This window comes from Idiotropiscis lumnitzeri, chromosome 8 (assembly GCF_059441095.1).
Source record: "Idiotropiscis lumnitzeri isolate Australia: NSW breed Sydney's pygmy pipehorse chromosome 8, RoL_Ilum_1.0, whole genome shotgun sequence".
NCBI lineage: Eukaryota > Metazoa > Chordata > Actinopteri > Syngnathiformes > Syngnathidae > Idiotropiscis > Idiotropiscis lumnitzeri.
Window position 1 is genome coordinate 11871432 of NC_142398.1, and position 20843 is coordinate 11892274.

At 40.5% G+C, this 20843-nt stretch overlaps 4 protein-coding genes across 13 annotated transcripts in view; all 4 read left to right on the top strand.

The window, feature by feature from the left end:
• The first annotated feature begins 518 nt into the window (after positions 1-518).
• LOC148332182 (solute carrier family 22 member 7-like) lies at positions 519-6776 on the top strand. Of its 2 annotated transcripts, XM_088302975.1 has the most exons (10): positions 519-904; positions 2517-2620; positions 2702-2856; positions 2945-3113; positions 3184-3307; positions 3375-3475; positions 3802-4016; positions 4099-4207; positions 4901-5107; positions 5718-6776. In XM_088302975.1, exons 1-10 carry the CDS (start codon positions 542-544, stop codon positions 5746-5748), a joined length of 1578 nt encoding a protein of 525 aa, XP_088159101.1. In that variant the 5' UTR covers positions 519-541; the 3' UTR covers positions 5749-6776. The 2 variants fall into 2 exon arrangements, with proteins under 2 accessions (XP_088159101.1, XP_088159102.1); XM_088302976.1 differs by lacking the exon at positions 5718-6776 and having other exon boundaries at positions 4905-5081.
• Positions 6777-7827: 1051 nt separating this feature from the next.
• Positions 7828-11395, top strand: LOC148332183 (solute carrier family 22 member 7-like). Of its 2 annotated transcripts, XM_088302855.1 has the most exons (10): positions 7828-8222; positions 8608-8711; positions 8801-8955; positions 9042-9210; positions 9281-9404; positions 9479-9588; positions 9948-10162; positions 10245-10353; positions 10427-10633; positions 11243-11395. In XM_088302855.1, exons 1-10 carry the CDS (start codon positions 7860-7862, stop codon positions 11271-11273), a joined length of 1587 nt encoding a protein of 528 aa, XP_088158981.1. In that variant the 5' UTR covers positions 7828-7859; the 3' UTR covers positions 11274-11395. The 2 variants fall into 2 exon arrangements, with proteins under 2 accessions (XP_088158981.1, XP_088158982.1); XM_088302856.1 differs by lacking the exon at positions 11243-11395 and having other exon boundaries at positions 10431-10580.
• A 1330-nt stretch (positions 11396-12725) lies between these two features.
• LOC148332184 (solute carrier family 22 member 7-like) lies at positions 12726-16693 on the top strand. Of its 2 annotated transcripts, none has more exons than XM_088302750.1 (9): positions 12726-13128; positions 13205-13308; positions 13479-13633; positions 14164-14332; positions 14574-14697; positions 14780-14889; positions 15539-15753; positions 15823-15931; positions 16267-16693. In XM_088302750.1, exons 1-9 carry the CDS (start codon positions 12745-12747, stop codon positions 16475-16477), a joined length of 1581 nt encoding a protein of 526 aa, XP_088158876.1. In that variant the 5' UTR covers positions 12726-12744; the 3' UTR covers positions 16478-16693. The 2 variants fall into 2 exon arrangements, with proteins under 2 accessions (XP_088158876.1, XP_088158877.1); XM_088302751.1 differs by having other exon boundaries at positions 16392-16693.
• A 2254-nt stretch (positions 16694-18947) lies between these two features.
• The window catches only part of myh10 (myosin, heavy chain 10, non-muscle), a 35973-nt gene continuing 34077 nt past the window's right edge, over positions 18948-20843 (top strand). For all 7 annotated transcript variants that reach the window (XM_088302609.1, XM_088302613.1, XM_088302611.1 and 4 more), the window contains exon 1: positions 18948-19086. The gene's annotated coding sequence lies outside the window, so the exon portion shown is untranslated. The remainder of the gene's footprint in view (positions 19087-20843) is intronic.

A 20843-nucleotide genomic window follows, 5' to 3' on the forward strand; every position in this document is an offset into this window, starting at 1 on the left:
TTTGACTGGATGTCCCTACATGGTTGTGAAATAAATCCTGGTCGCCCAATCACAAATTAAAAAATATTAACCTTGACTTGAGTTCGGTATTATGTCACCCATGGAACCTTTCTCTTCAAGAAGAAATACAGTTTCACCAGCAAGCACTGTCCATACTGATCTGCCAGGCATAAAGCGTGACTCATTGGTCTCAATTGAGTGAATTGACTTAATGACATAAGTTAACGAGGATCCAGTACCTTAAATCGTTGGTTTGAGAAAAGAATAAGTGCTGCTTTCTCCTCTACTGTGAAATATGGAGGATGATTAGGTGTGCAAATTTCCTGACTGTGTGACTAATTATCTTATAATGTGCAAGTTATCTAACAGTCATGTCGACTTGCACCCGCCACGATCCACTAAAATGCAGGGGGGGAAAAAACACGGTTAAGTGCATTTGTAATGATTAACAACACAATGATACATTTTACCTGGCTCAGGACAGAAGGGACTTCACTTCTTAGATGTGGAATCTCATCTTGGTGACTGAAGGTTATCCAAAATGAAATTTGACAACATACTTGCAGAAATTAGCGGCGTTGGAAAATTCCAAATTAAGTTAATCTTGATCCAGGTGCTATCCCGAGTCACGGTGCCTTGTCACTTCCTGCTGAATAACTTCATGGCGGCGGTTCCCTCTCACCACTGCAATATCACAACACTGGACAACTTAAACATCTCAAATTTTACTTTGGAACAGAAGCTGACCATTAGTATTCCGACAGAGATGGACGGGAGTCTGAGCTCCTGTTTGATGTTTTCCAAGCCTCGACATCCACACCTGTTGAACAGCAGTGAGGTTGTTCAGTGTCAAAACGGATGGGTGTACGACAAAAGTGATTTTGAATCAACGCTGGCAACAGAGGTAAGTTAGTTTTTCATTAGCTTCTAATTCAAGTCAATCAATTTCATTTATCTCGCAGTAAGTCACAATAGTTGTCATTTGAAGGCACTTTTACATGGGGCAGGTCTAAACTAAACGAGTAGGAGCAGGCAACAGATGACAGACGCAAAAAAAATTACTGTAAGGAAGAAACTCAACTCAACTGTATGAAATCGGCTGTATAAATAAAGTGGTATTGTATTATAAAGCACTTTAAGACAACCACTGCTCTATGCAAAGGTAAGTAAACAATCAATATAATTGACAAAAAACGTAAAAAGCACAAAAACAGTAAAACCAAAGAACAAGTCTCATGCTGCGTCAAAATCTAAGAATAAAAATGAGTTTTAAGTTAAAAAGGGGACGTGAAGTCGGCTTGCCTCACGTTTTAGTGGGAGGTCATTCCAAAGAGATGGACCGGAAACGGAAAAGGCTTGATCCCCTCTGAACCTTGGCTTAGTCCTCTGTGTCTCTAATAGCGTCTGGTCCACAGACCTGAGACATCGTGCACGTGCGTAAGGGTGGAGGAGCTCAGTGAGGTTAAGTGGGGGAAGACTTGAAAGATTTGAAAACAAATAATAGAATCTTAAAAAGAACCCCAAAATCTGCAGGGAGCCAGTGAAGGGCTGCCAGAGGGACAGCATTTTAGACCAACTGGAGACGCTTGATGAAGGATTCGTTGACTCCAAAATTAAGTGCATCACTGAAAACAGCAGAGGTCCCAGAATTGAACCCTGTGACGACCATTCGACAATAGAGCAGTGCGGAACTCAGAGCAACCAAGGCTAACACAAAACGTTCTGTTAGCCAAATGGGATCTAAACTACACAAGGGCGCTACCACTAATGCATACCTGGTGCTGCAAGCGAGCCAACAGAATACTGTGATGCACCGTATCAAGCATTGCGGTTAAATTAACAAAACCAGACACACAGTCTCCAGTGCCATTTGCCAAAGGGATGTCATTACTTAGTATCATGATTTCCAAAGGAGTGTGTGATCAGTCAGTGAGTCTTGCAGAAACATGGGGAGAGCACATACTACAGAATATTAAAAGAATCTATCAGGCTTAAAATCTTAGGTGACAGGTGACCACGATGGCCTCACAGTGCAGAGGTCGTGGGTTCGATTCCGGCTTCTTCGTCTTAGGTGAATATGATGATACTTGAGCCTGACACCAGCAAGATTTGAAAGGTCATTCAAAAAGTCCTTTTTGTATTTAGGACGTCTGTAAATGACAACGCATAGCAGAAATTACGTTTACATTTTTTTTTTAAAATACCTTCGCCATGGCCTGAAGCTCTTGGGGAGTCCAAGTAGGCACAGTCAGGTTTCAATTAATGCATTACACACACCAGTACCTTTGTAAGACTCCGTCAGACAGAGGAAATCCAGGTCATAGGAAAGGAAAGACTCCCTCAGCATATATGTTTCGTTTGTCAATGATCGGGCATTTTAACATCACAACCCTTGAGGGGGCAACAAGAGTGCATGCCTCTTCCAACCGCTCTTCCGACCTTCTGCCACAGGAAGCAAAACCACCTTGCGATGTTCAATTGATGTATTGCTATTCCAAATGTTTGTTTCTTCACAGTGGGATCTTGTGTGCAGCAGGAAAGGGATGAACAAAGCAACGGCCACCATCTTCTTCTTTGGTGTTATGTTAGGATCACCTTTGTTTGGATATCTCAGTGACAGGTAAGTCGAACTAAAGTCATGATGTAGTTGTAATTGTTGTATGACAATAAATAAAGCAGAAAACTTTTTTTTCCTGACCAGGTTTGGCAGGCGGCGACTGCTCTTGGTGTCCTATCTGACAACCATGACATTTGCTGTGCTAAGTGCACTCTCTACGTCCTACGTAATGTTTGGAGTTATGCGTTTTTTCACTGGAATGTCCATTTCCGGAATAAGTATCGTCTCTATTGTTCTAAGTATGGAAAGCCACCATTTTTCTTGAAGGCTAACAATATTGCACCACATTGGCTGACGACTCAGTCTGATATAGATTTATCTTCCCAGATTTAGAGTGGTTGGGTGTAGAACAGAGGACACTCTTTGGGATCATCTTCAGCCTCGATTGGACACTTGGAAGTTGCATGCTGGTTGGAATTGCATACATGATAAATGAGTGGCGACTCCTCATTCTGGCCGTGACCTCGCCCCTGATATTGGCCCTGGTTGCTTGGAGGTATTCAAGGGTCAGACCTTCCAATGTGCGTCCAAATACTTTAGAGGTGACGCCACGTTTGTGTGTTCAGGTGGCTTCCAGAGTCTGGGAGGTGGCTTGTGGCTAATGGGAAGGTCGATGATGCCCACTATTACATCAATCAATGTGCAGAAATGAACAAGAGAAGCATGTGCATGGCCACTATCACGCCAGGGGTACATTGAGACGTTTGTGCTTTGGTTTACTCAGTGTAGCAGTGAATCATTTGCCTTTGCTTTGCAGACATTACTGGAATCTGTCACGACTGACAAGAAGTACTCTTTTATCGATCTTTTCAAAATTGCAAACATAAGGAAACTTGCCATATGTTCTGGTATTGTATGGTAAGTTTTAATTTTACAGTAAATTGCTCCACCTCAAGTAAATTTTTTGTCACTGAGCAATTTTTTGGTCTAGCTGGTACTGTAAATCTGAGTACTAATGACCTGGCTGGAGCGCAAAGGTTGCACGTTGGTTGATATATTAAGACGGGTAGTTTTACATTTCTAGAATCGCTAATTAAATACAATGTGTTAAAGAGTGAGCGTTAAAGGAGAGGTTATGGAAATTTCTGAACTCTGGACAGCCAATCAATGTCTGACTTATTGCAAAAATATAATTTTTATTTCAAATGTATGAAATTGCATGAACATTTGTTTTTTTCTTTTAGGTTTGGTGTTGCATTCACTTACTATGGGATAACTCTGAATATCAGTGGGTTTGGATTAAACCTGTACCTCACTCAATTTGTATTTGCATCAATCGAAATGCCAATGAAGATTGCCCTTTATTTCTCTTTGGAAAATATTGGGAGACGGCTGGTTCAGGCAGGGACATTGTTGTTGACCGGTGTCTGTCTTTTCATCAACGTGTTCATCTCAAAAGGTTTCCACTTCTTATGATTGTGAGTAAAGGGTAGAATTTACTTTCATTGTATCTTCTGATAAAATCTGTAAACCTCCCTCAGATAGGTGGATCATTCGTACGATTATTGGAGTTCTAGGAAAAGCTGTGTCCGAAGCATCATTCATAGTCGTGATCTTCTACACAATTGAACTATATCCCACAGTCATACGGTTAGTCGGTAACAAACTTATGCGCTTTTCCATTTGTCCCAAACAAGAACACATCTTTCTGTTGCTTTTCCATTAGACAGGCTCCAACCAGACACCCAGCAAAAAGTGGGAATGGTTGGGCTGGAATTGGGGCGTTACCAAGGACTCAAATGCGCAGTCGCTTTCACATATATAAACATTTCCTGGTTAAGCCTGTGAGACAGCCTGTCGCTAGCCATCAAGACCAAATTACAGTACAAACAGGCGCTTGTGCAAATATTTACTCCAATTTTCAATATTTCATTCATTAATACATCTGAAAATGTAAATGTGGTTCAGTACTGTGAAATATTACTATGATTATTGTATATAGTGTATTTTTATGACTTTGGGAACGTCCAGCGGGAATGTTTGTCTCACACATATAAAACCAGGAAATGGGAGGTGTAACAGTGGAGTTACAGCATTGGTGTCAGCCGAGCAAATGACAGTGACAACACGGCCTTGGTCAGCCGGAGCATTAGAAATACCCCCGAGATGGTTCTGAAAAATGGTTCCAACTCTGCCCTGTAAAAGTCTAATTAAAAATCGGTCCCCCTGGGCTAAGCAAGGCCATCTTGGTGTGGAACCGGGCTAATGGAAAAGCGCCATTAAGAAACCATTTTCCCTCTTCCATACTTGTGTTGCATGACATGAACCCCTTTTGACATCCAGACAGAACGGACTTGGCTACACTGACTTTGTGGCGCGACTAGCCGTGTCCATATCGCCCCTGATCATGCTTCTTGAAGACGTCTGGCCTCTCCTACCCCCTCTGACTTACTGCGGAATGGCGGTCGTGTCTGGTTTAGTGGCATTACTCCTGCCTGAAACACAAAATACCAGAATGCCCGAGTTTATCGAGGATATTGACAAACCAAGGTAAAGTTGTACAACCCTTTCTGACATTGCTACTACATTTTCACTGTATGGTCGGCTTGGCTCACCTCGACCCATTATTGACACTTTTGTGTTAGCAATGGCAGGCATTGTTTTCTGGTCTTGTTTTCAGTCCGGGTTCCTAGCAAGCCAAGCAGATACTACGTCGGTCCACTGCATCATTGTAACATTTGAATGCTAAATATAGACACACATGCTAACGTTAGCATCTTCTGTTGCTGTGCGTTAGATATGGACACTGCTGTATTTTACGGAACTCTTTCTTCCTGATGGACATTTGTCTCTTTACCATGGACAACAACCACATGATGAGAAGTGAATGTAGAAGACTATTATTCTCCACCAATGTTGTTTGTTAGCATGTTGCATTCCAAGTATTACGTTAAATGCAATTGGATTTGACAGTTTCCCGCTGTACAAATTTTATGGGGACAAAAACCGTGCCAAACTGTGCCAACTTAAAATGAGCTTAACAAGCACTCTGCAGTGGAAAATTCATCAAACCTTTTACTGATTCAACATTTTTTTGTACTTGTCTGAACTGATTTTTTCTTGCATCAAAAGACTAATCTTCATATTGTATACATTCCAGAGAACAAATAACAGGGGGGAAGATGATCTGATGAAGAAAAGAAATCCTGTATCCTGGCCACGTTGTATTCAGCCTCCCAAGAAGGCAAAGAATCTTGGAGCTAGAAAAGTATTTGGCAATAAAGCTTTCATCATAGGTAGCCTTTATCAACAGCATTTAGAAAGAGTAATACATCAGTACATCTCGGCTAGATTACTGTAATGCATTTTATTTTGGAGTCAGCCAGTCCTCCCTCAGGCGTCTTCAGTTGGTGCAAAATGCTGCTGCTCGCCTTCTAACTGGAGTTTGGAAGAGGGAGCACATCACCCCAAACTTGCCTGCCTTTACTGGCTCCCAGTGCATTTAAGAGTTCATTTTAAGATACTTCTATTTGTCTTCAAATCCATAAATGGCGGCGTCCCAGCATACCTCTCTGAGCTTCTCCACCCCTACTCATCTGCCCGGTGCCTCAGCTCTGCAGACCAGACTCGACTGGAGGTGCCTAGGACTAAGCGGCGCCTCAGAGGGGATCGAGCCTTTTCTGTTGCTGGTCGTACCCTCTGGAATAACCTCCTGTGTTAGGCAAGGCCAATCTCTGTCCATTTTTAAAAGTCACTTGAAGACACATTTTAAGTCCTTGGCTTTTGATGCCACTGGAGTGTGTTCACTGTTCTGCTGTTTTCTGGTGTCTTCAGTGTTAGTATCATTAATTTGTATTTAAACATACTGCTTCCACTGGGTTTGTTATTGAATTATTGCTCTTTTATGTTATACTCTATGTAAAGTGCTTTGTTACAGCTGCTGCAGCTGCTGTGAAATACGCTTTACAAGTAAAGTTGTTTTGTATATTGTCTCAAGCTTGAATACGTCAGACCTCAATTATTCATCTGAGTGGCTATAGGAGAGACCTAAAAGTGATGTGTTTGGAAAGTCCCTTTAGAATTTAACAAAATGATTACAAAAGAAAACAATTAGACAAATCTGTGAACATTTGTGCAATTATTAAAATGATTACATTTTGTTTTAATAAACCACAATCGCAATTGTTCCTTATCTTGAGTAGTAGTCATTTTGATGGGGTAATTTAACAGGTAACAGAAATACACAAATGTAACGTCATAAAGATCTTTGATCACCACTGAGCGAAACATCTAATAAACATCTAATCAACTGCTTTTGGATTTTATTTTTTATTGTAAAGAAAACATGTGGATACTTTGTATAATCTGTTTTCTGTTCATGATTTGTTCAAGTGAGTTACAGCAGGGAGAGATGGAAAACAGGCAGGACCCAGGAACAGGATTGAGGATCCCTGTCCTAATGAATGAAATGTTGAAGCGTAGGGTAAGAATTTCCACTCGCACATGCAGCGCCAACTAGGTCTGATCAATGTGAACGAGAGCCACAGTTAGGACCCTTAGTGGTCACTCTGGAGCGACTGTCATGGCCTCTGCCTCAAGGGTGGGAGCTCGGGGCCCTCACCGGAGGGCTCGGATGCTGGAGAGTGATGACAACGAAGCCCTGTATTTTACGTTTGTGCTTGTCTAACTCTTCAATGCCCGATAACACACAAAAGGGATAATCTCGAACTATAACTAGAAGGAAATCGCTACGTTCGGGACTGCTGCATCGTGTTAATCACAGAAACCTGGTAATATGTTAGAATTCCTGACGCTAGTTGAAGCTAGTTTAAAGTGTCGCAATGGTGAGAGATATTTTCAAGAATTTGTTTTTATTTAGGTCCTTGAAGAAAACATCTTGGCCATCTTTAACTTTATCATCACACAGTGTAATATTCCTGTCAGTATAATATAAATGTGAAAATTCTGATACATTTTTCATGACTTGGTTGGAATGTGTGACAACAGCTAACGGGCCAGTAGCCTGAAACATTAGAATTATAGTGTCACTTTTCCTTCTACTCTGAAGCATGCAGGATCATTAGGTGAGGGTTTTTTTCATCACTGTGTATCTTATTTCATGGCAGTCACATAACAGTCAAGTCGACTTGCACCCACCACACATCACTAAAATGAGGAAAAACATGGTTAAGGGAATTTGTAATTATTAACATCACAATGATACATTTTACCTTGCTCAGGGCAGCGCACTCTTCACTTCTTCTGTGGAAGCTCATCTTGGTGACTCAGGAAGTTATCCAAAATGAAATTTGACAACATACTCGCAGAAATTGGCGGCGTTGGAAAATTCCAAATTAAGTTAATTTTGATCCAGGTGCTATCTCGAGTCACAGTGCCTTGTCACTTCTTGCTGAATAACTTCATGGCGGCGGTTCCCTCTCACCACTGCAATATCACAACACTGGACAACTTAAACATCTCAAATTTTGCTTCGGAACAGAAGCTGACCATTAGTATTCCGACAGAGATGGACGGGAGTCTGAGCTCCTGTTTGATGTTTTCCAAGCCTCGACATCCACACCTGTTGAACAGCAGTGAGGTTGTTCAGTGTCAAAACGGATGGGTGTACGACAAAAGTGATTTTGAATCAACGCTGGCAACAGAGGTGAGTAAGTTTTTCTTTAGTTTTTCATTCAAGACATGTCAATTTGACTTATATCGTGGTTAGTCATAACACAGTTCAATGCTTTTTACAACCAGAGCAGGTCTTCAATCACGCTCGTCACACATTACTAAACCCTGCATGAGGAGGCACTCTATGGCAGAGGCAATGAAAAATCCCACTGAGGAAGAAACCTTGAACAAGACTCAGAATTAGATGACCTTCTGCCTCAACTGGTTGGATTGAGTTATTCTGTATTTATTGAGTAGAAGGACAATGAGCGTGAGAGAGGACAGACATCGGTCAAACGGGAAAATAAACAACAAAGAAACTGCATGGGAAGCTCAAGCATGATATGTCCAATTGATGTATTGTTGTTACTTCACAGTGGGATCTTGTGTGCAGCAGGAAAGGTATGAACAAAGCAACGGCCACCATCTTCTTCATTGGTGTTATGTTTGGAGCGCCTTTGTTTGGATATCTCAGTGACAGGTTGCTTGAACTACATCCTTATGTGTCATGTAAACAGAATTGTTGTTTTACAATAAGAAAAGAGTATGCTTCTTTTCTTTCCTGACCAGGTTTGGCAGGCGGCGACTGCTCTTGGTGTCCTATCTGACAACCATGACATTTGCTGTGCTAAGTGCACTCTCTACGTCCTACGTAATGTTTGGAGTTATGCGTTTTTTCACTGGAATGTCCATTTCCGGAATAAGTATCGTCTCTATTGTTCTAAGTATGGAAAGCCACCATTTTTCTTGAAAGCTAAATATTGCACTGCATTGGCCGAGGACTCAGTATGATGCAGATTTATCTTCCTAGATTTAGAGTGGTTGGGTGTAGAACAGAGGACACTCTTTGGGATCATCTTCAGCCTCGATTGGACACTTGGAAGTTGCATGCTGGTTGGAATTGCATACATGATAAATGAGTGGCGACTCCTCATTCTGGCCGTGACCTCGCCCCTGATATTGGCCCTGGTTGCTTGGAGGTATTCAAGGGTGAGACCTTCCAATGTGCGTCCAAATACTTTAGAGGTGACGCCACGTTTGTGTGTTCAGGTGGCTTCCAGAGTCTGGGAGGTGGCTTGTGGCTCATGGGAAGGTCGATGATGCCCACTATTACATCAATCAATGTGCAGAAATGAACAAGAGAAGCATGTGCATGGCCACTATCACGCCAGGGGTAAATTTGGACGTTTTTGCTTTGGTTTACTCAGTGTAGGAGCCATAATGGAATTGTTTGTTTTTTCTTTGCAGACATTACTGGATTCTAGTGACACTGACACCAATGACAAGAAATACACTTTTATTGATCTTTTCAAAACTGCATCCGCAAGAAAACTTGGCATATGCCTTGGTGTTGTATGGTAAGTTTATATTTAAAAAAAAAAACTATGATTGGTACAAATCTCTTCAGCACTTTCTCGAGCAATTCTTTTATATGGCAGGTAAATCTGAATGCTAAAGCCGTGGCTGGAGCGCATAGGTTGCACATTGGTTCATTTTTTTAAGACTGTTAGTTTTACATTTCTGGAATGACAAATTAAATACAATGTTTTAAATACTGAACATTAAAGGATAGGTCAATGTCAGGCCTACCGCACAAATGTCATTAATGATTTTAATTACAGAATTTTATGAGCAAATGAGGTAGAAAACTACGCTTTTTGAAGTGTTCTAACTTTAGTGTGGACTTCCTCTCTTTGATTTTTTTTTTGTCTTTCAGGTTTGGTGTTGCATTCACTTACTATGGGATAACGCTGAATATCAGAGGGTTTGGATTAAACCTGTACCTCACTCACTTTGTATTCGCATCAATCGAATTGCCAATGAAGATTGGCCTTTATTTCTTATTGGAAAATCTTGGGAGAAGGCTGGCTCAGGCAGGGACGTTGCTGTCAACCGGTCTCTTCCTCTTCATCAACCTGTTTGTCTCAAAAGGTTTCCGCTTTTCATCATTGTGAGTAAAGAACATAATTTACATACAATTTATCTTATGATACAATGTTTAAACTTCCCTCAGATAAGTGGATCATTCGTACAATTATCGGAGTTCTTGGAAAAGCCGTGTCGGAGGCAACATTCACAATCGTATTCTTCTACACAATTGAACTATATCCCACAGTCATACGGTTAGTGGGTAAACTGCAAATTTTTACTCTTCCAATCTATTGTTGCATTACATGAACCTCTTTTATCATCCAGACAGAATGGTGTAGGCTACACTTCCTTTGTAGCACGACTAGCCGTGGCCATATCTCCGCTGATCATGCTTCTTGAAGACGTGTGGCCTCTCCTACCCACTCTGACTTACTGCGGAGTGGTGGTCGTGTCTGGTTTAGTGGCGTTACTCCTGCCTGAAACACGAAATACCAGAATGCCTGAGTTCCTAGAGGAACTTGACAGACCAAGGTAAAGTGGTGTAACATTGGTGCTCCTTTTTCACTGCATGGCTTGGCTCAGCTCAATTCACTGTCTACGCTTTTCTATTAACAAGGGCAGGCAGTATTTCCTAGTGACTGTTCTACCACATGGATCCACCGCATCATTGTAATATTTGGTGGTACGCTTCTAGAAATGAGAAAAAAAAAAGGATTAACACATACGCTAACGTTAGCGTCTCCCATTGCTACGTGTTCACTCTGGACATAACATTATCTCTACATTTCGGCTGCTGTAGACTTTTTTTTTCTTCATCTTGGCAGTAAATTGTTTCCTTAAATATAAAAGATATGTGTCCTCCTCCAATGTTGTTTGTTAGCATGTCACGCCGATATGTTCAATGCTGCTTAGGTTTCACAGTTTTCCACTGTACAATTTTTAAGTGGGGAAAAAAAATCAAATACCTCAACCGTCGAGAACTGTGCAAAGTAGAGGCAAGTTAAAATGATCTAAGCACATTCTAAGCAGTGGAAAATTAATCAAAACATTTACTGATTTACAAAAAGGCTGTTCATGTACGCGTCAGACCTGAGTTTTTCTTGTATGAGATTACTAATCTACTTTTTGTATACATTACAGGGACAAAATAACAAGAGGGAAGACAATCTAAACTTTGGTGTATCTCTGCCATGTGATATTCAGATTGCGCAAGAAGGAAAAGAATGTTTCACCTGCAAAAGTATTTGCAATAAAGTTTGAATATGCAAGAATTCTGTTGTTCAGACGGTGGACTGCGTCACAATTTTTTACTTTTTTTTTTTATTACACAATAAATATTGTTATTATATAAATAAAGTTGTATTGTATTGTATATACATTACCCAAACTGCACTGACTTCTCACGCCGTATCTGTACTATTTCTTTTTGGAGGGAAACTAGCACAACAAAGCATATATTGCGGATTATTCATACTCGTACTCAGTTATTCATATTCAACACATTTTGTGCTGATTATTTTTCCACAAAAACTATTAACGCAGGAAGCAAAAGGCCAGAGCCAGGAGGAAAGAATGTATAAAAGGCACAGAATGTCTAAAGTCTGGGATCACGTCCTTCCTGTGCATGGTGCCGATTGGAAAGTACAGCTGCAAAGCTGCACGTCTACGTTAAAGAAAACATCGTTAGCTCATTTAAAATAGCCTTAGCAGCGCTAGCTTGAACAAATTGTGCAAGTGGTTTCTTATTACTTAGTTGACCTGCAGATGGCCTCACTCTAGAGTGGCTAACTTTAATTACCAACCAAGCATACAGTATCATTGACTGACTTTTAATGGCACACATTCAACGTCACAGATGCAACATTGTAGAATGTGAGGGTGGTTACCCCAATTGGACAAAACTATCTTCACCTCACACATATTGTTTTGGGATGAACAAATGAAACTTTGTAAAACACTGAAGCTGGAGGACCCAACAAAAAAAAAAAAACATGATAAGAGCGGGGGGCGGGGGGACATGCAGACTTTATACAGCAAACCAAAATCTGAACCCCGAACCTGTTCACTGTTACGCAGACGTGCTAACCCCCAGGCCTTCATACTACGGTTTTACTAAATCCATGCAAACACACACTCACAGAAACTCCAAGTCCTGTCTAAATACAATCATTGAAAAAAAATATACACAAATAATGTATCCAAAATACGAGCCCTCGAGGACCGGAATTGCCCATCCTCGCTCACATACTGTAGTCCCGACTCACCATACTTGTGCAAGTAAGTAAATCAACTCTTATCCCAAGACAGATTCGACCGCCCGGTCAATAATAACAGAAGGAAGGTTCTTTCTCAAGTCAATTATTAAATTTTTGGTTCAAAGCACATGTAGTAGGTTAAGAACAGCTCAAACCAGCACGCAGGTTCTTGCAATGTATAATTGCAGCAAGTACCCAGCCTCAACTGGCAACTAATTTATTCATAAAATTGTTTACTTGCCAAATTGTGTTAATACTTCTGCAAAATAAGGCCGATCGCAATGTCTCACCTTGCTGTCACTGATTGCCGTAACTGTCCATTAACTTGGACTCCAAGACTTTTCCCGTTTACTCTGTGCCTCGCTCCACATTACCAGTCGTACTTTCATGATGAAGTTTGATGACGTGTTAGCAGAAGTGAAAGGCTTCGGGCCGTTTCAATATAGGCTGATGCTAATCTTGGTCATTCCTCGTCTGGTTTTGCCTTTTCATTTCCTGCTGAATAATTTTGTTGCATTTATTCCTTCTCACCACTGCAACATCAGTGCTTTCAACGATGAGGATGTTTTTAGGAATCTCTCCAGAGAGGAAAGGCTCATTGTCAGTATTCCTTTGGATGATGACGAGAGCTTGAGCTCTTGTCAGATGTTTGCAGAGCCTCAATATCAGCTGTTGCGGAATTCCTCCTACACTACTGTGTTACCTACAGTACTTTGTCAGAATGGATGGGTGTATGATACCTCCACCATGAAGTCTACTTTGGCCACAGAGGTGAGTTAGATTTGAATTTCTCTATGACTCATCAGATGAATCCTTAATTTTTTTTTTTTATCAATTGGCTCTTCAGTGGGGTCTGGTTTGTGAGCTAAAAAGACTGAACAAATCCATAGCCACTATTTTCTTCCTCGGCGTCATGTTGGGAGCAGCAGTCCTCGGCCATCTCAGTGACAGGCATGAATTTATTGCTTTTTGTTGCAGCATGTATAATCATCTTTTGATTTAATTTGTCAGCCCTCACTATGTGAGTAAGAATATCGACTCCAAACGTACAGCATGTTAGCCTGGTAGACGCTAGCCCTTGTTTTTAGTCACACTTTGAATTGCATATTTTTTTCTGGCAGATTTGGCAGAAAAAACATTCTGTTGGTGTCCTATCTGATCACCTCAATCTTTGGATTCGGAAGTGCTCTGTCATCTAATTTCATCATGTTTGCAGTCATGAGGTTCTTTACTGGCTTTGGAGCTTCTGGAGTCAGCATAATCACTGCAGTTCTGTGTGAGTTTTATATTACCGATTCATGCAACTAATCAATTTAAAGGGGTAAATGTATTTGTTGAAATCTTGAATTTAGGGCTAAAACTGCCTGTGTGGCGCCATCTTCAGGTTAAACTCTACACCGCACGTGAATTTATGAATTTGGTTTGGGATAATCTTGAAATCACTTCCTGAATATTGACGTAGTCACGCTGCAATTGTTTATATATATATATATATATATATATGTAGTTTGTCACTGCTGCTGCCAGATCAAATTATCAGGTATTTATTTATTTACCATAAACTGTTATTCACGCTACAGATTAAGTCATAACTTCCTATGAGAATACACTATTAACTTTGTGTTAGTTTATACTTTATCTGACATTTTCTCTTAAGATTTTCATCATATAAAACAAGGTTGAGAAACACTGATTAAAATCAACTCACCGCCGACCTAACAAATTGACCTTTTCTCTGTCCTGAACATAGATTGTGATGCGGCTACAACATTGCTTTAGTGATGTAATAATGAGCTCTCGTCGTAGGTGTAGAATGGGCGGACATCAAGCGTCGATCTTCTGTGCTCATTTTAATGAGCATGGACTGGAGTTTGGGCAGTTCAACGTTGAGTGCTCTCGCCTATTTAGTGAACGACTGGAGGTACCTGATGGCCTTGTCAACCAGCCCACTCTTGCCAGCAATCATTTGTTGGTGGTAAGAAAATATAGTAGTATCAAGTGATTCTTTCAAGTTTTGGACTAAAAAGTATCATTTTAAAGACCTTCATATATGAAGCCTGTGAATATATGCATTCATCCAGGTCATTTCATTATCAGGGTGTTGAATCTGCAGCAGCTGGACAGCTCTGGTTGTCTTCGAACCAAAACCGTTCATTGCGTTTGATAATTAATTTATGATGTGTGTGTCTGTATGTGTGTGTGTGTTGTCTATGCAGGTGGCTTCCAGAGTCAGCCAGATGGCTGGTAAGCCAGGGAAAGGTGAACCCTGCTTATTTTTACTTGAGCAAGTGTGCAAAAGTAAACCACAGAAAGAAGTTTATGGATGACCTAAAACCTGAGGTGCAAACTCTAGTTATTTGTCAAGACAGACTGGATTTTTTTTTTTATATACGTCTTTAAAGAATATCCCCTCCTCCCACAGGATTTGTTAAAAATAATAGTATTGGAAAATGAGAACAGAAAATATTCTTTGCTGCATCTGGTGAGGAGTCCAAAGTTGAGGAGACTGACTCTAATTGTTGGCACTATATGGTATGGCTCAAATAAGAAAGTCTTTGTCACACTGGACTTTGTTGTTGTCCCTTTTAAAACAAACTGTGCATACCTCTTACATGCAATAAGTTGGTATCGTTTAGTACAGTGGAAGCTCTGAGGTCGCACACTCCGTTTTGGGATGGATCTGTTTCTTAATCCGAGCCCCTTTTTCTTTTTATACTAAAACTACTAAATGACCATTCATTCATTGTTTTTTAAATAAATCTATTACTCGTTCTTATTATTGACAAATGCAAAGTACGTTATGTAAGGCTGAGCAAAAATCGGTGGTGTCTCGAATTCAGTTGAAAACAAATGATCACAATTTTCGGATTCGAGTCAAAACGGATCATAGAGAGGAATGGTTGGATGGGAGTCACCTTACTGCACGTGTAACATATCTACATGGGGACGATACATGCGTGGAAGCTACATACGTGCAGCGTTAGAGCAGACACCGCAAAGTTGTTGTGTGTGTGCGTATGGCGTGAGATCCTGGAGATGAACTCTCAATTTCTGTGACTTAGCGTCATCTTTTGAGTAAATGTTTTTTTTTTCGAATCCTGAATTGTAAGAACTTCGACTTTATAGGTTCCACTGTATTTTAATTTCAACATTGCGACTCAATCTGTTCTTCCATTCATAGGTTCGGAGTAGCCTGCAGTTACTACGGCATCAGCTTGAATGTCTCTGGATTCGGCGTAAACATTTTTGTCACACAGTTGTTCTATGGCGTCAGCGAAATTCCCGCCAAAGTTTTCGCCCTTTTTTCAATTAACAAACTTGGCCGAAAGTTGAATCAGAGTGCTGGACTTCTTCTGACTGGACTGTGTTTGTTTTGCAATGTGTTTATCCCACCGGGTAAGTGATGAGAGTGCGAAAGGATAAAGTGCTGGTCAGAAACGTGCTTCCTGGATGTCTTCTTTATAGATATGGCAGCATGTCGGACGGCAGTGGCGGCAATGGGCAAGATGTTTTCCGAAGCAGCTTTTACAGTTTTGTATTTGTACACAATGGAGCTCTATCCGACAGTATTGAGGTCAGTAAAATGAAATATGCAGATATCTTTTGAGTTACGAGTGCCCCAACTTGTGAGTTTTTCAGGTTATGTTTTATGTTGTGTTTGTGTTTCTTTGTTTGGAGATGAATCGGTTAAAAAAAAAAAACATTTTAATTTTGATTCTTTTATTTAAAAAAAAAAATACATTATTTCAAATTGACAGTGCAGAGAATGCACAAACAAATTATGATTCAGTTCTGGTTTGGTCCATAACTATCAGAAAATAGTCAAATATTGTGAATTGTTTTAAAAAATTAAAGCAGATTTTTGCAAATGTTCCTGAAAGTTGCATGTTCTTGTTTGTGTTGTCACAGACAAATTGGTTTTGGTAGCTGTTCTTTCCTCGGCCGTTTCGGTGTGGCAGTATCACCCCTGGTGGGCCTTCTTGAGGACGTGTGGGTTGGTTTACCAACACTTGTGTTTGCCATGATGGTTTCAGGTGTTGGGCTGTTGACCTTACTCCTTCCTGAGACAAATAAAGTCCACCTCCCCGAGACAATTGAAGATGTCGAACAGACGAAGTAATTAGTTGAGGAAATATTTCTAAAGAGATCATCATTAGAGTTTAGTATAGGACAATAGAGGCTTCCGTTATGTTTCGGAAGATCAGACTCTGCATCTTACAAGAATGCTCCACCGTAACTTTTACAAGTGCCATGAAATGCCTATCAAAACTCCTAATGAACAATTGTTTTTGAGAAGACTGGACTAGATCATGCAACACAATGTTGAACTGTCTACTGAATGTTGTATTGTAGGATTCAATAAATATTCTGAAACAAAAATCAGTTGTGCGGTTCTAACTTCATGTGGCTGACAAATCCATAAAAAAATGCACAACAGTTTAAAAGTGCCATGTCACAGTTTTTTTATAATATATAATCCATTCAAGCATTTGTAATGGTCCCACTTCTAATTAATGTCCAAGCTGTAAATATGCTTTGCTCCGATTGGATAGTAAGTCAACCTCGATTAATCAGAGATATCATTGATATTTTTTCGGCACAGTATGCGATCCCCAACCAATATTTGTCTTAATGGATTTGGATCTTTCATTATAGTGTGTTTTTATTTCATTTTGACCTTTTTAAGTTCACTTAACTGTAATTTTCGTTTTATGAGAAGGTTTGTTAGTTTTTATTTTTTCAGAAATGCTTTGTATTAGTTTTTTATGAGTTTTAGTATTAGTTTTTTTGTGCATGGATACTTGTCAAGTGCAAGATTAAAATTGAGGTTCTTTTACAAAAATGTATTTTAAATTTTAATTATTTAAGTAGTTTCCATTAACTATATTACCCTTGCTAGGGACGTGCTTCACCTAAAGACAATAAAGCGTACACACAAATAAAAATAACGGATTTAAAATTACAACTCAACATTACGCTTTTCCTCTCACGGGTTGCTGGATTCTATCGCAGCTGTCTTTGGGCAGTCGTCGGGGGACACCCTGAACTTGTAGCAAGGCACACAGCGACAAACAATCATCTGTGCTCAAACTCATCACAGAAGAAATGACATTGATTTTTTACCTAATGTGGGTGCATCTGCAACGTATCCCTCGCAATAAATGAATAACTTATGAATTGTTTTCTGATGTTGTGTTTCCAGGTTTGGAATAGCTAACAGTTACTACGGAATCATCCTCAAGGTGTCTGGATTAGGTTTAAACATGTACCTGGCGCAGTTCATCCACAGTGCCATCGAATGTCCCTCCAAATTTGTTGCCCTTTTTATTTTGAACAAAATAGGACAATGCTTATCTCAAGCTGGCGCACTTTTTATGACCGGGCTGTCTGTTGAGGAACCTGCTCACCCCGCTCAGTAAGACATGCGAAAGGTTTTAAGAATAACCAATATTTTAGGGGCCGTGCTTTCTTGATGTCTTATTTTAAGATGAGGGTGTTTTTTTGTTAGCTGTGGGTGCATTGGGCAAGATGTTTGCCCAAATAGAACTCTATCCTACAGTAATGAGGTAAGTAAAGAATGTTTGGAAAAGTTTACGCACCTGATGAACTGAACACCACCATAAATGATTTCAGAACTGTTAAACATTAATTGATTAAATCCCTTAGACAGCCATTGCTAACATTACATGGCTCTAGAAATGATTAAATCCATGGCTTTAAGGTCGTAGGACTGTTTGCCATTCAACTCGAAAGATCTTTATTTATTTAGTTTTCATTTGAATGTTTTTATATTCTTATAGTTAGTTTTATTTGACATATAAATATATATAAGACAAATAACATTCACTTATAGGAATACTAAAATGTAGATGCACTCACTGGCACACATGCAAAAAAGTGTTCAGTGCTATATGACAGAAATTTGGAACCAAACTTTGTTTCAGAGCAGCATTTATTTGTAAGATACCATTTTCTTTGTTCTTTTCTGCACGTGACTTATATTCATCGATCCATTTCTACTGTATTGGGTTCCGACGTACAGATTCGTTTCGCGTTGCGCCCCATCGTAAACCAAGGGCCCTTTTCTACATGCAATGTCACTCAATCTCCACTAGAGAGCGCTATTAAAACATTCATGACTAAAACCTAACCCTAAAAAGTATTTTTTTCCCCTGCTATTTGGTTAAGTGATAGGTGATTGTGTATAATACTGTGCATTGTAGTTTCACACCACATAATAAACATATTGGCAAGCGAATTTAATGTCTACACAAAATAAAGGCTAAATTGTTTAAATGTTTAACATAAGACAGCAAATAAAATACATGCGCGTTCTCTAACGGTGTAAATAAAAACGTCAAACATAAAATAAAACCAAACAGACAATTTCAAAATTTCTGTAGTGTGGTACGCTTCCAACGTTAGCAGCATCCATCGCCAGCCCGCAGTGCCGCTTTTGTGGAGATGGAAATCGATTTGAACCAATCGCAGCCAAGTATTACATTCACATGAGCCAATCACATTGCGGATTTGCGTAATGGGCGGTGCCGATGTGCCACCCATCCCTTAGGGGGCGGACAGGGTTCGGTTGAGAGGCGGGTGCCGGATGGTGGAGTACCACTGATGAGAGCGGGCAATAAAGAAGAAGGGACTCTTTTTCCTGGCGTTGTGCTTCCACGCGGATACCGGTAAACTCCACAGGAGGATTTCCTTCACCTGCTGCGTGTGGTACGTGCTGCAAGATGGCCCAAATTGTTTCCCCCCCCTCCGCTTTCTCGCGCCTTGTCGTGGCTAGCTGTGCGGTGCGTTCACTGTAGCTAGCGGATTATTGTGCCCGTGACTTTTCAATGATGGAGGACCTAATGCTAACCGGCGTCTATTCATGGCAACAATACGGCTTAGGGAAATCTTTCCGTTTTTGTAGTTCTGTGGAATAAAGGCTTTTGTTTGTTTGCAGCCTGAGTTTGCAACTGTGCGGTCATTGTCCCCCTTTGCGTTTATTTTATCTCCACCCAGACGTGTTTTGAGCCGCCCACACCCATGATGAGGTTCGGTCACAAGTCGCTCTAAAAAAAAAAGTCACATTTCCACCAAGTTAAACCCACTCGGCGCGGTAAATCGCCTGTTGATGTTTGTATGGAATCTGGAAAGTGTAGGTTCATCGTGTGGTACAATATAAGTTAGTTTGTGACGTCAGTTCATTTTTTTTTGGAGCACTGCAATTGAAAGCTAGCTGGTTAGCAAGCTGCAGTAGTTTACAAATTCAATCGAGGAGCCCGCAAATAGTCTTTAAAAAAACAAACAAAACCAAAACCCGGAGTTGGTCTCGCACACCACACAAACACTGAATACATATCCTCAAATTTCCGCACGTGCTTAATTCTAATAATACGTTACAGATAATGCGAGGAACTGAACTGGTCCACTGAGTGACTGTTGATGTCACTCAGTCGGTCACACCCCTTAAAGGCACACAAGGTCAAACAAATATTAGCTAAACGTAAGTGCCTCTTTTGCTACCCCCTTCTGAACAGTGTTTTATTACTGGAGTTGCCTCAGGGCATACAAAGTAGGTCTAAGGAGATGCAGTGACCCACAGCAGCCACACTGAGCCCCTTCCCCACTATTATTGCGCAACTTGACCCACATTCGTGCCCCTTAGGTGCCAGCCGAGTTCAAACATGGGACCTGCTTGTGGGCTCGGCAGCTCCCAGCATTCATTAGTAAAGCTTGGCCCACATGACTAACAGGCTCGCTGAGTGGATCGGTTCTTTCTCATCAAGGTAGTCAGCTTGTATCATCTACCAAGCCCTTTTCCACAATGGTAGAATATTTCGAGCAACTCTTGCATTAGGCCCCTTCAACCTAACAATGTGGCTGGTTAGTCTGCTTAAACAGTTGCTTATACATACAGTACCAGTCAGAAGACTGTAAACACCTTCACATTCAATAGGTCTCAAACATTTGAAGAGGGAGTCACTGATGGTGTTGTGGTACATCCGCCTGAGTTATGTGCGGGCAGCCTGGGTTCGGTTCCCACTCGTGACGGTTTCTATGTCTGCCCTGTGACTGGCTGGCGACCAGTTCAGGGTGTAGTGCGCCTTTCGGCTGCAGTCAGCTGGGATAGGCTCCTCCCGCGTCTCTGTACAGGATAAGCGGTGTGGATAATGACAATGACATGACATTTGAAGAGGTCAAGAAATTCAAGCTATTAATTCTTGATAATGCACAGCAGTGAACTGAAAGTCATTCCAGTTCATTAAGCATCATCTGCATCATAAAGCTGAGAAAATACCAATGTGGTTATCTGGGCAAAATGGTGCCCACTTTGAAGAATCTAAATTCTAACTCATATTCTCTTTTGAGTAACATTTTTTTGTTTACCAAATGGTTCCAGCAATACAGATTTCTTCATCATTTTGAAGCACCAAAGTATTCATCTTCAATTCAGGAAATTTTCAAATAATGAAAAAAATGCTGAATTG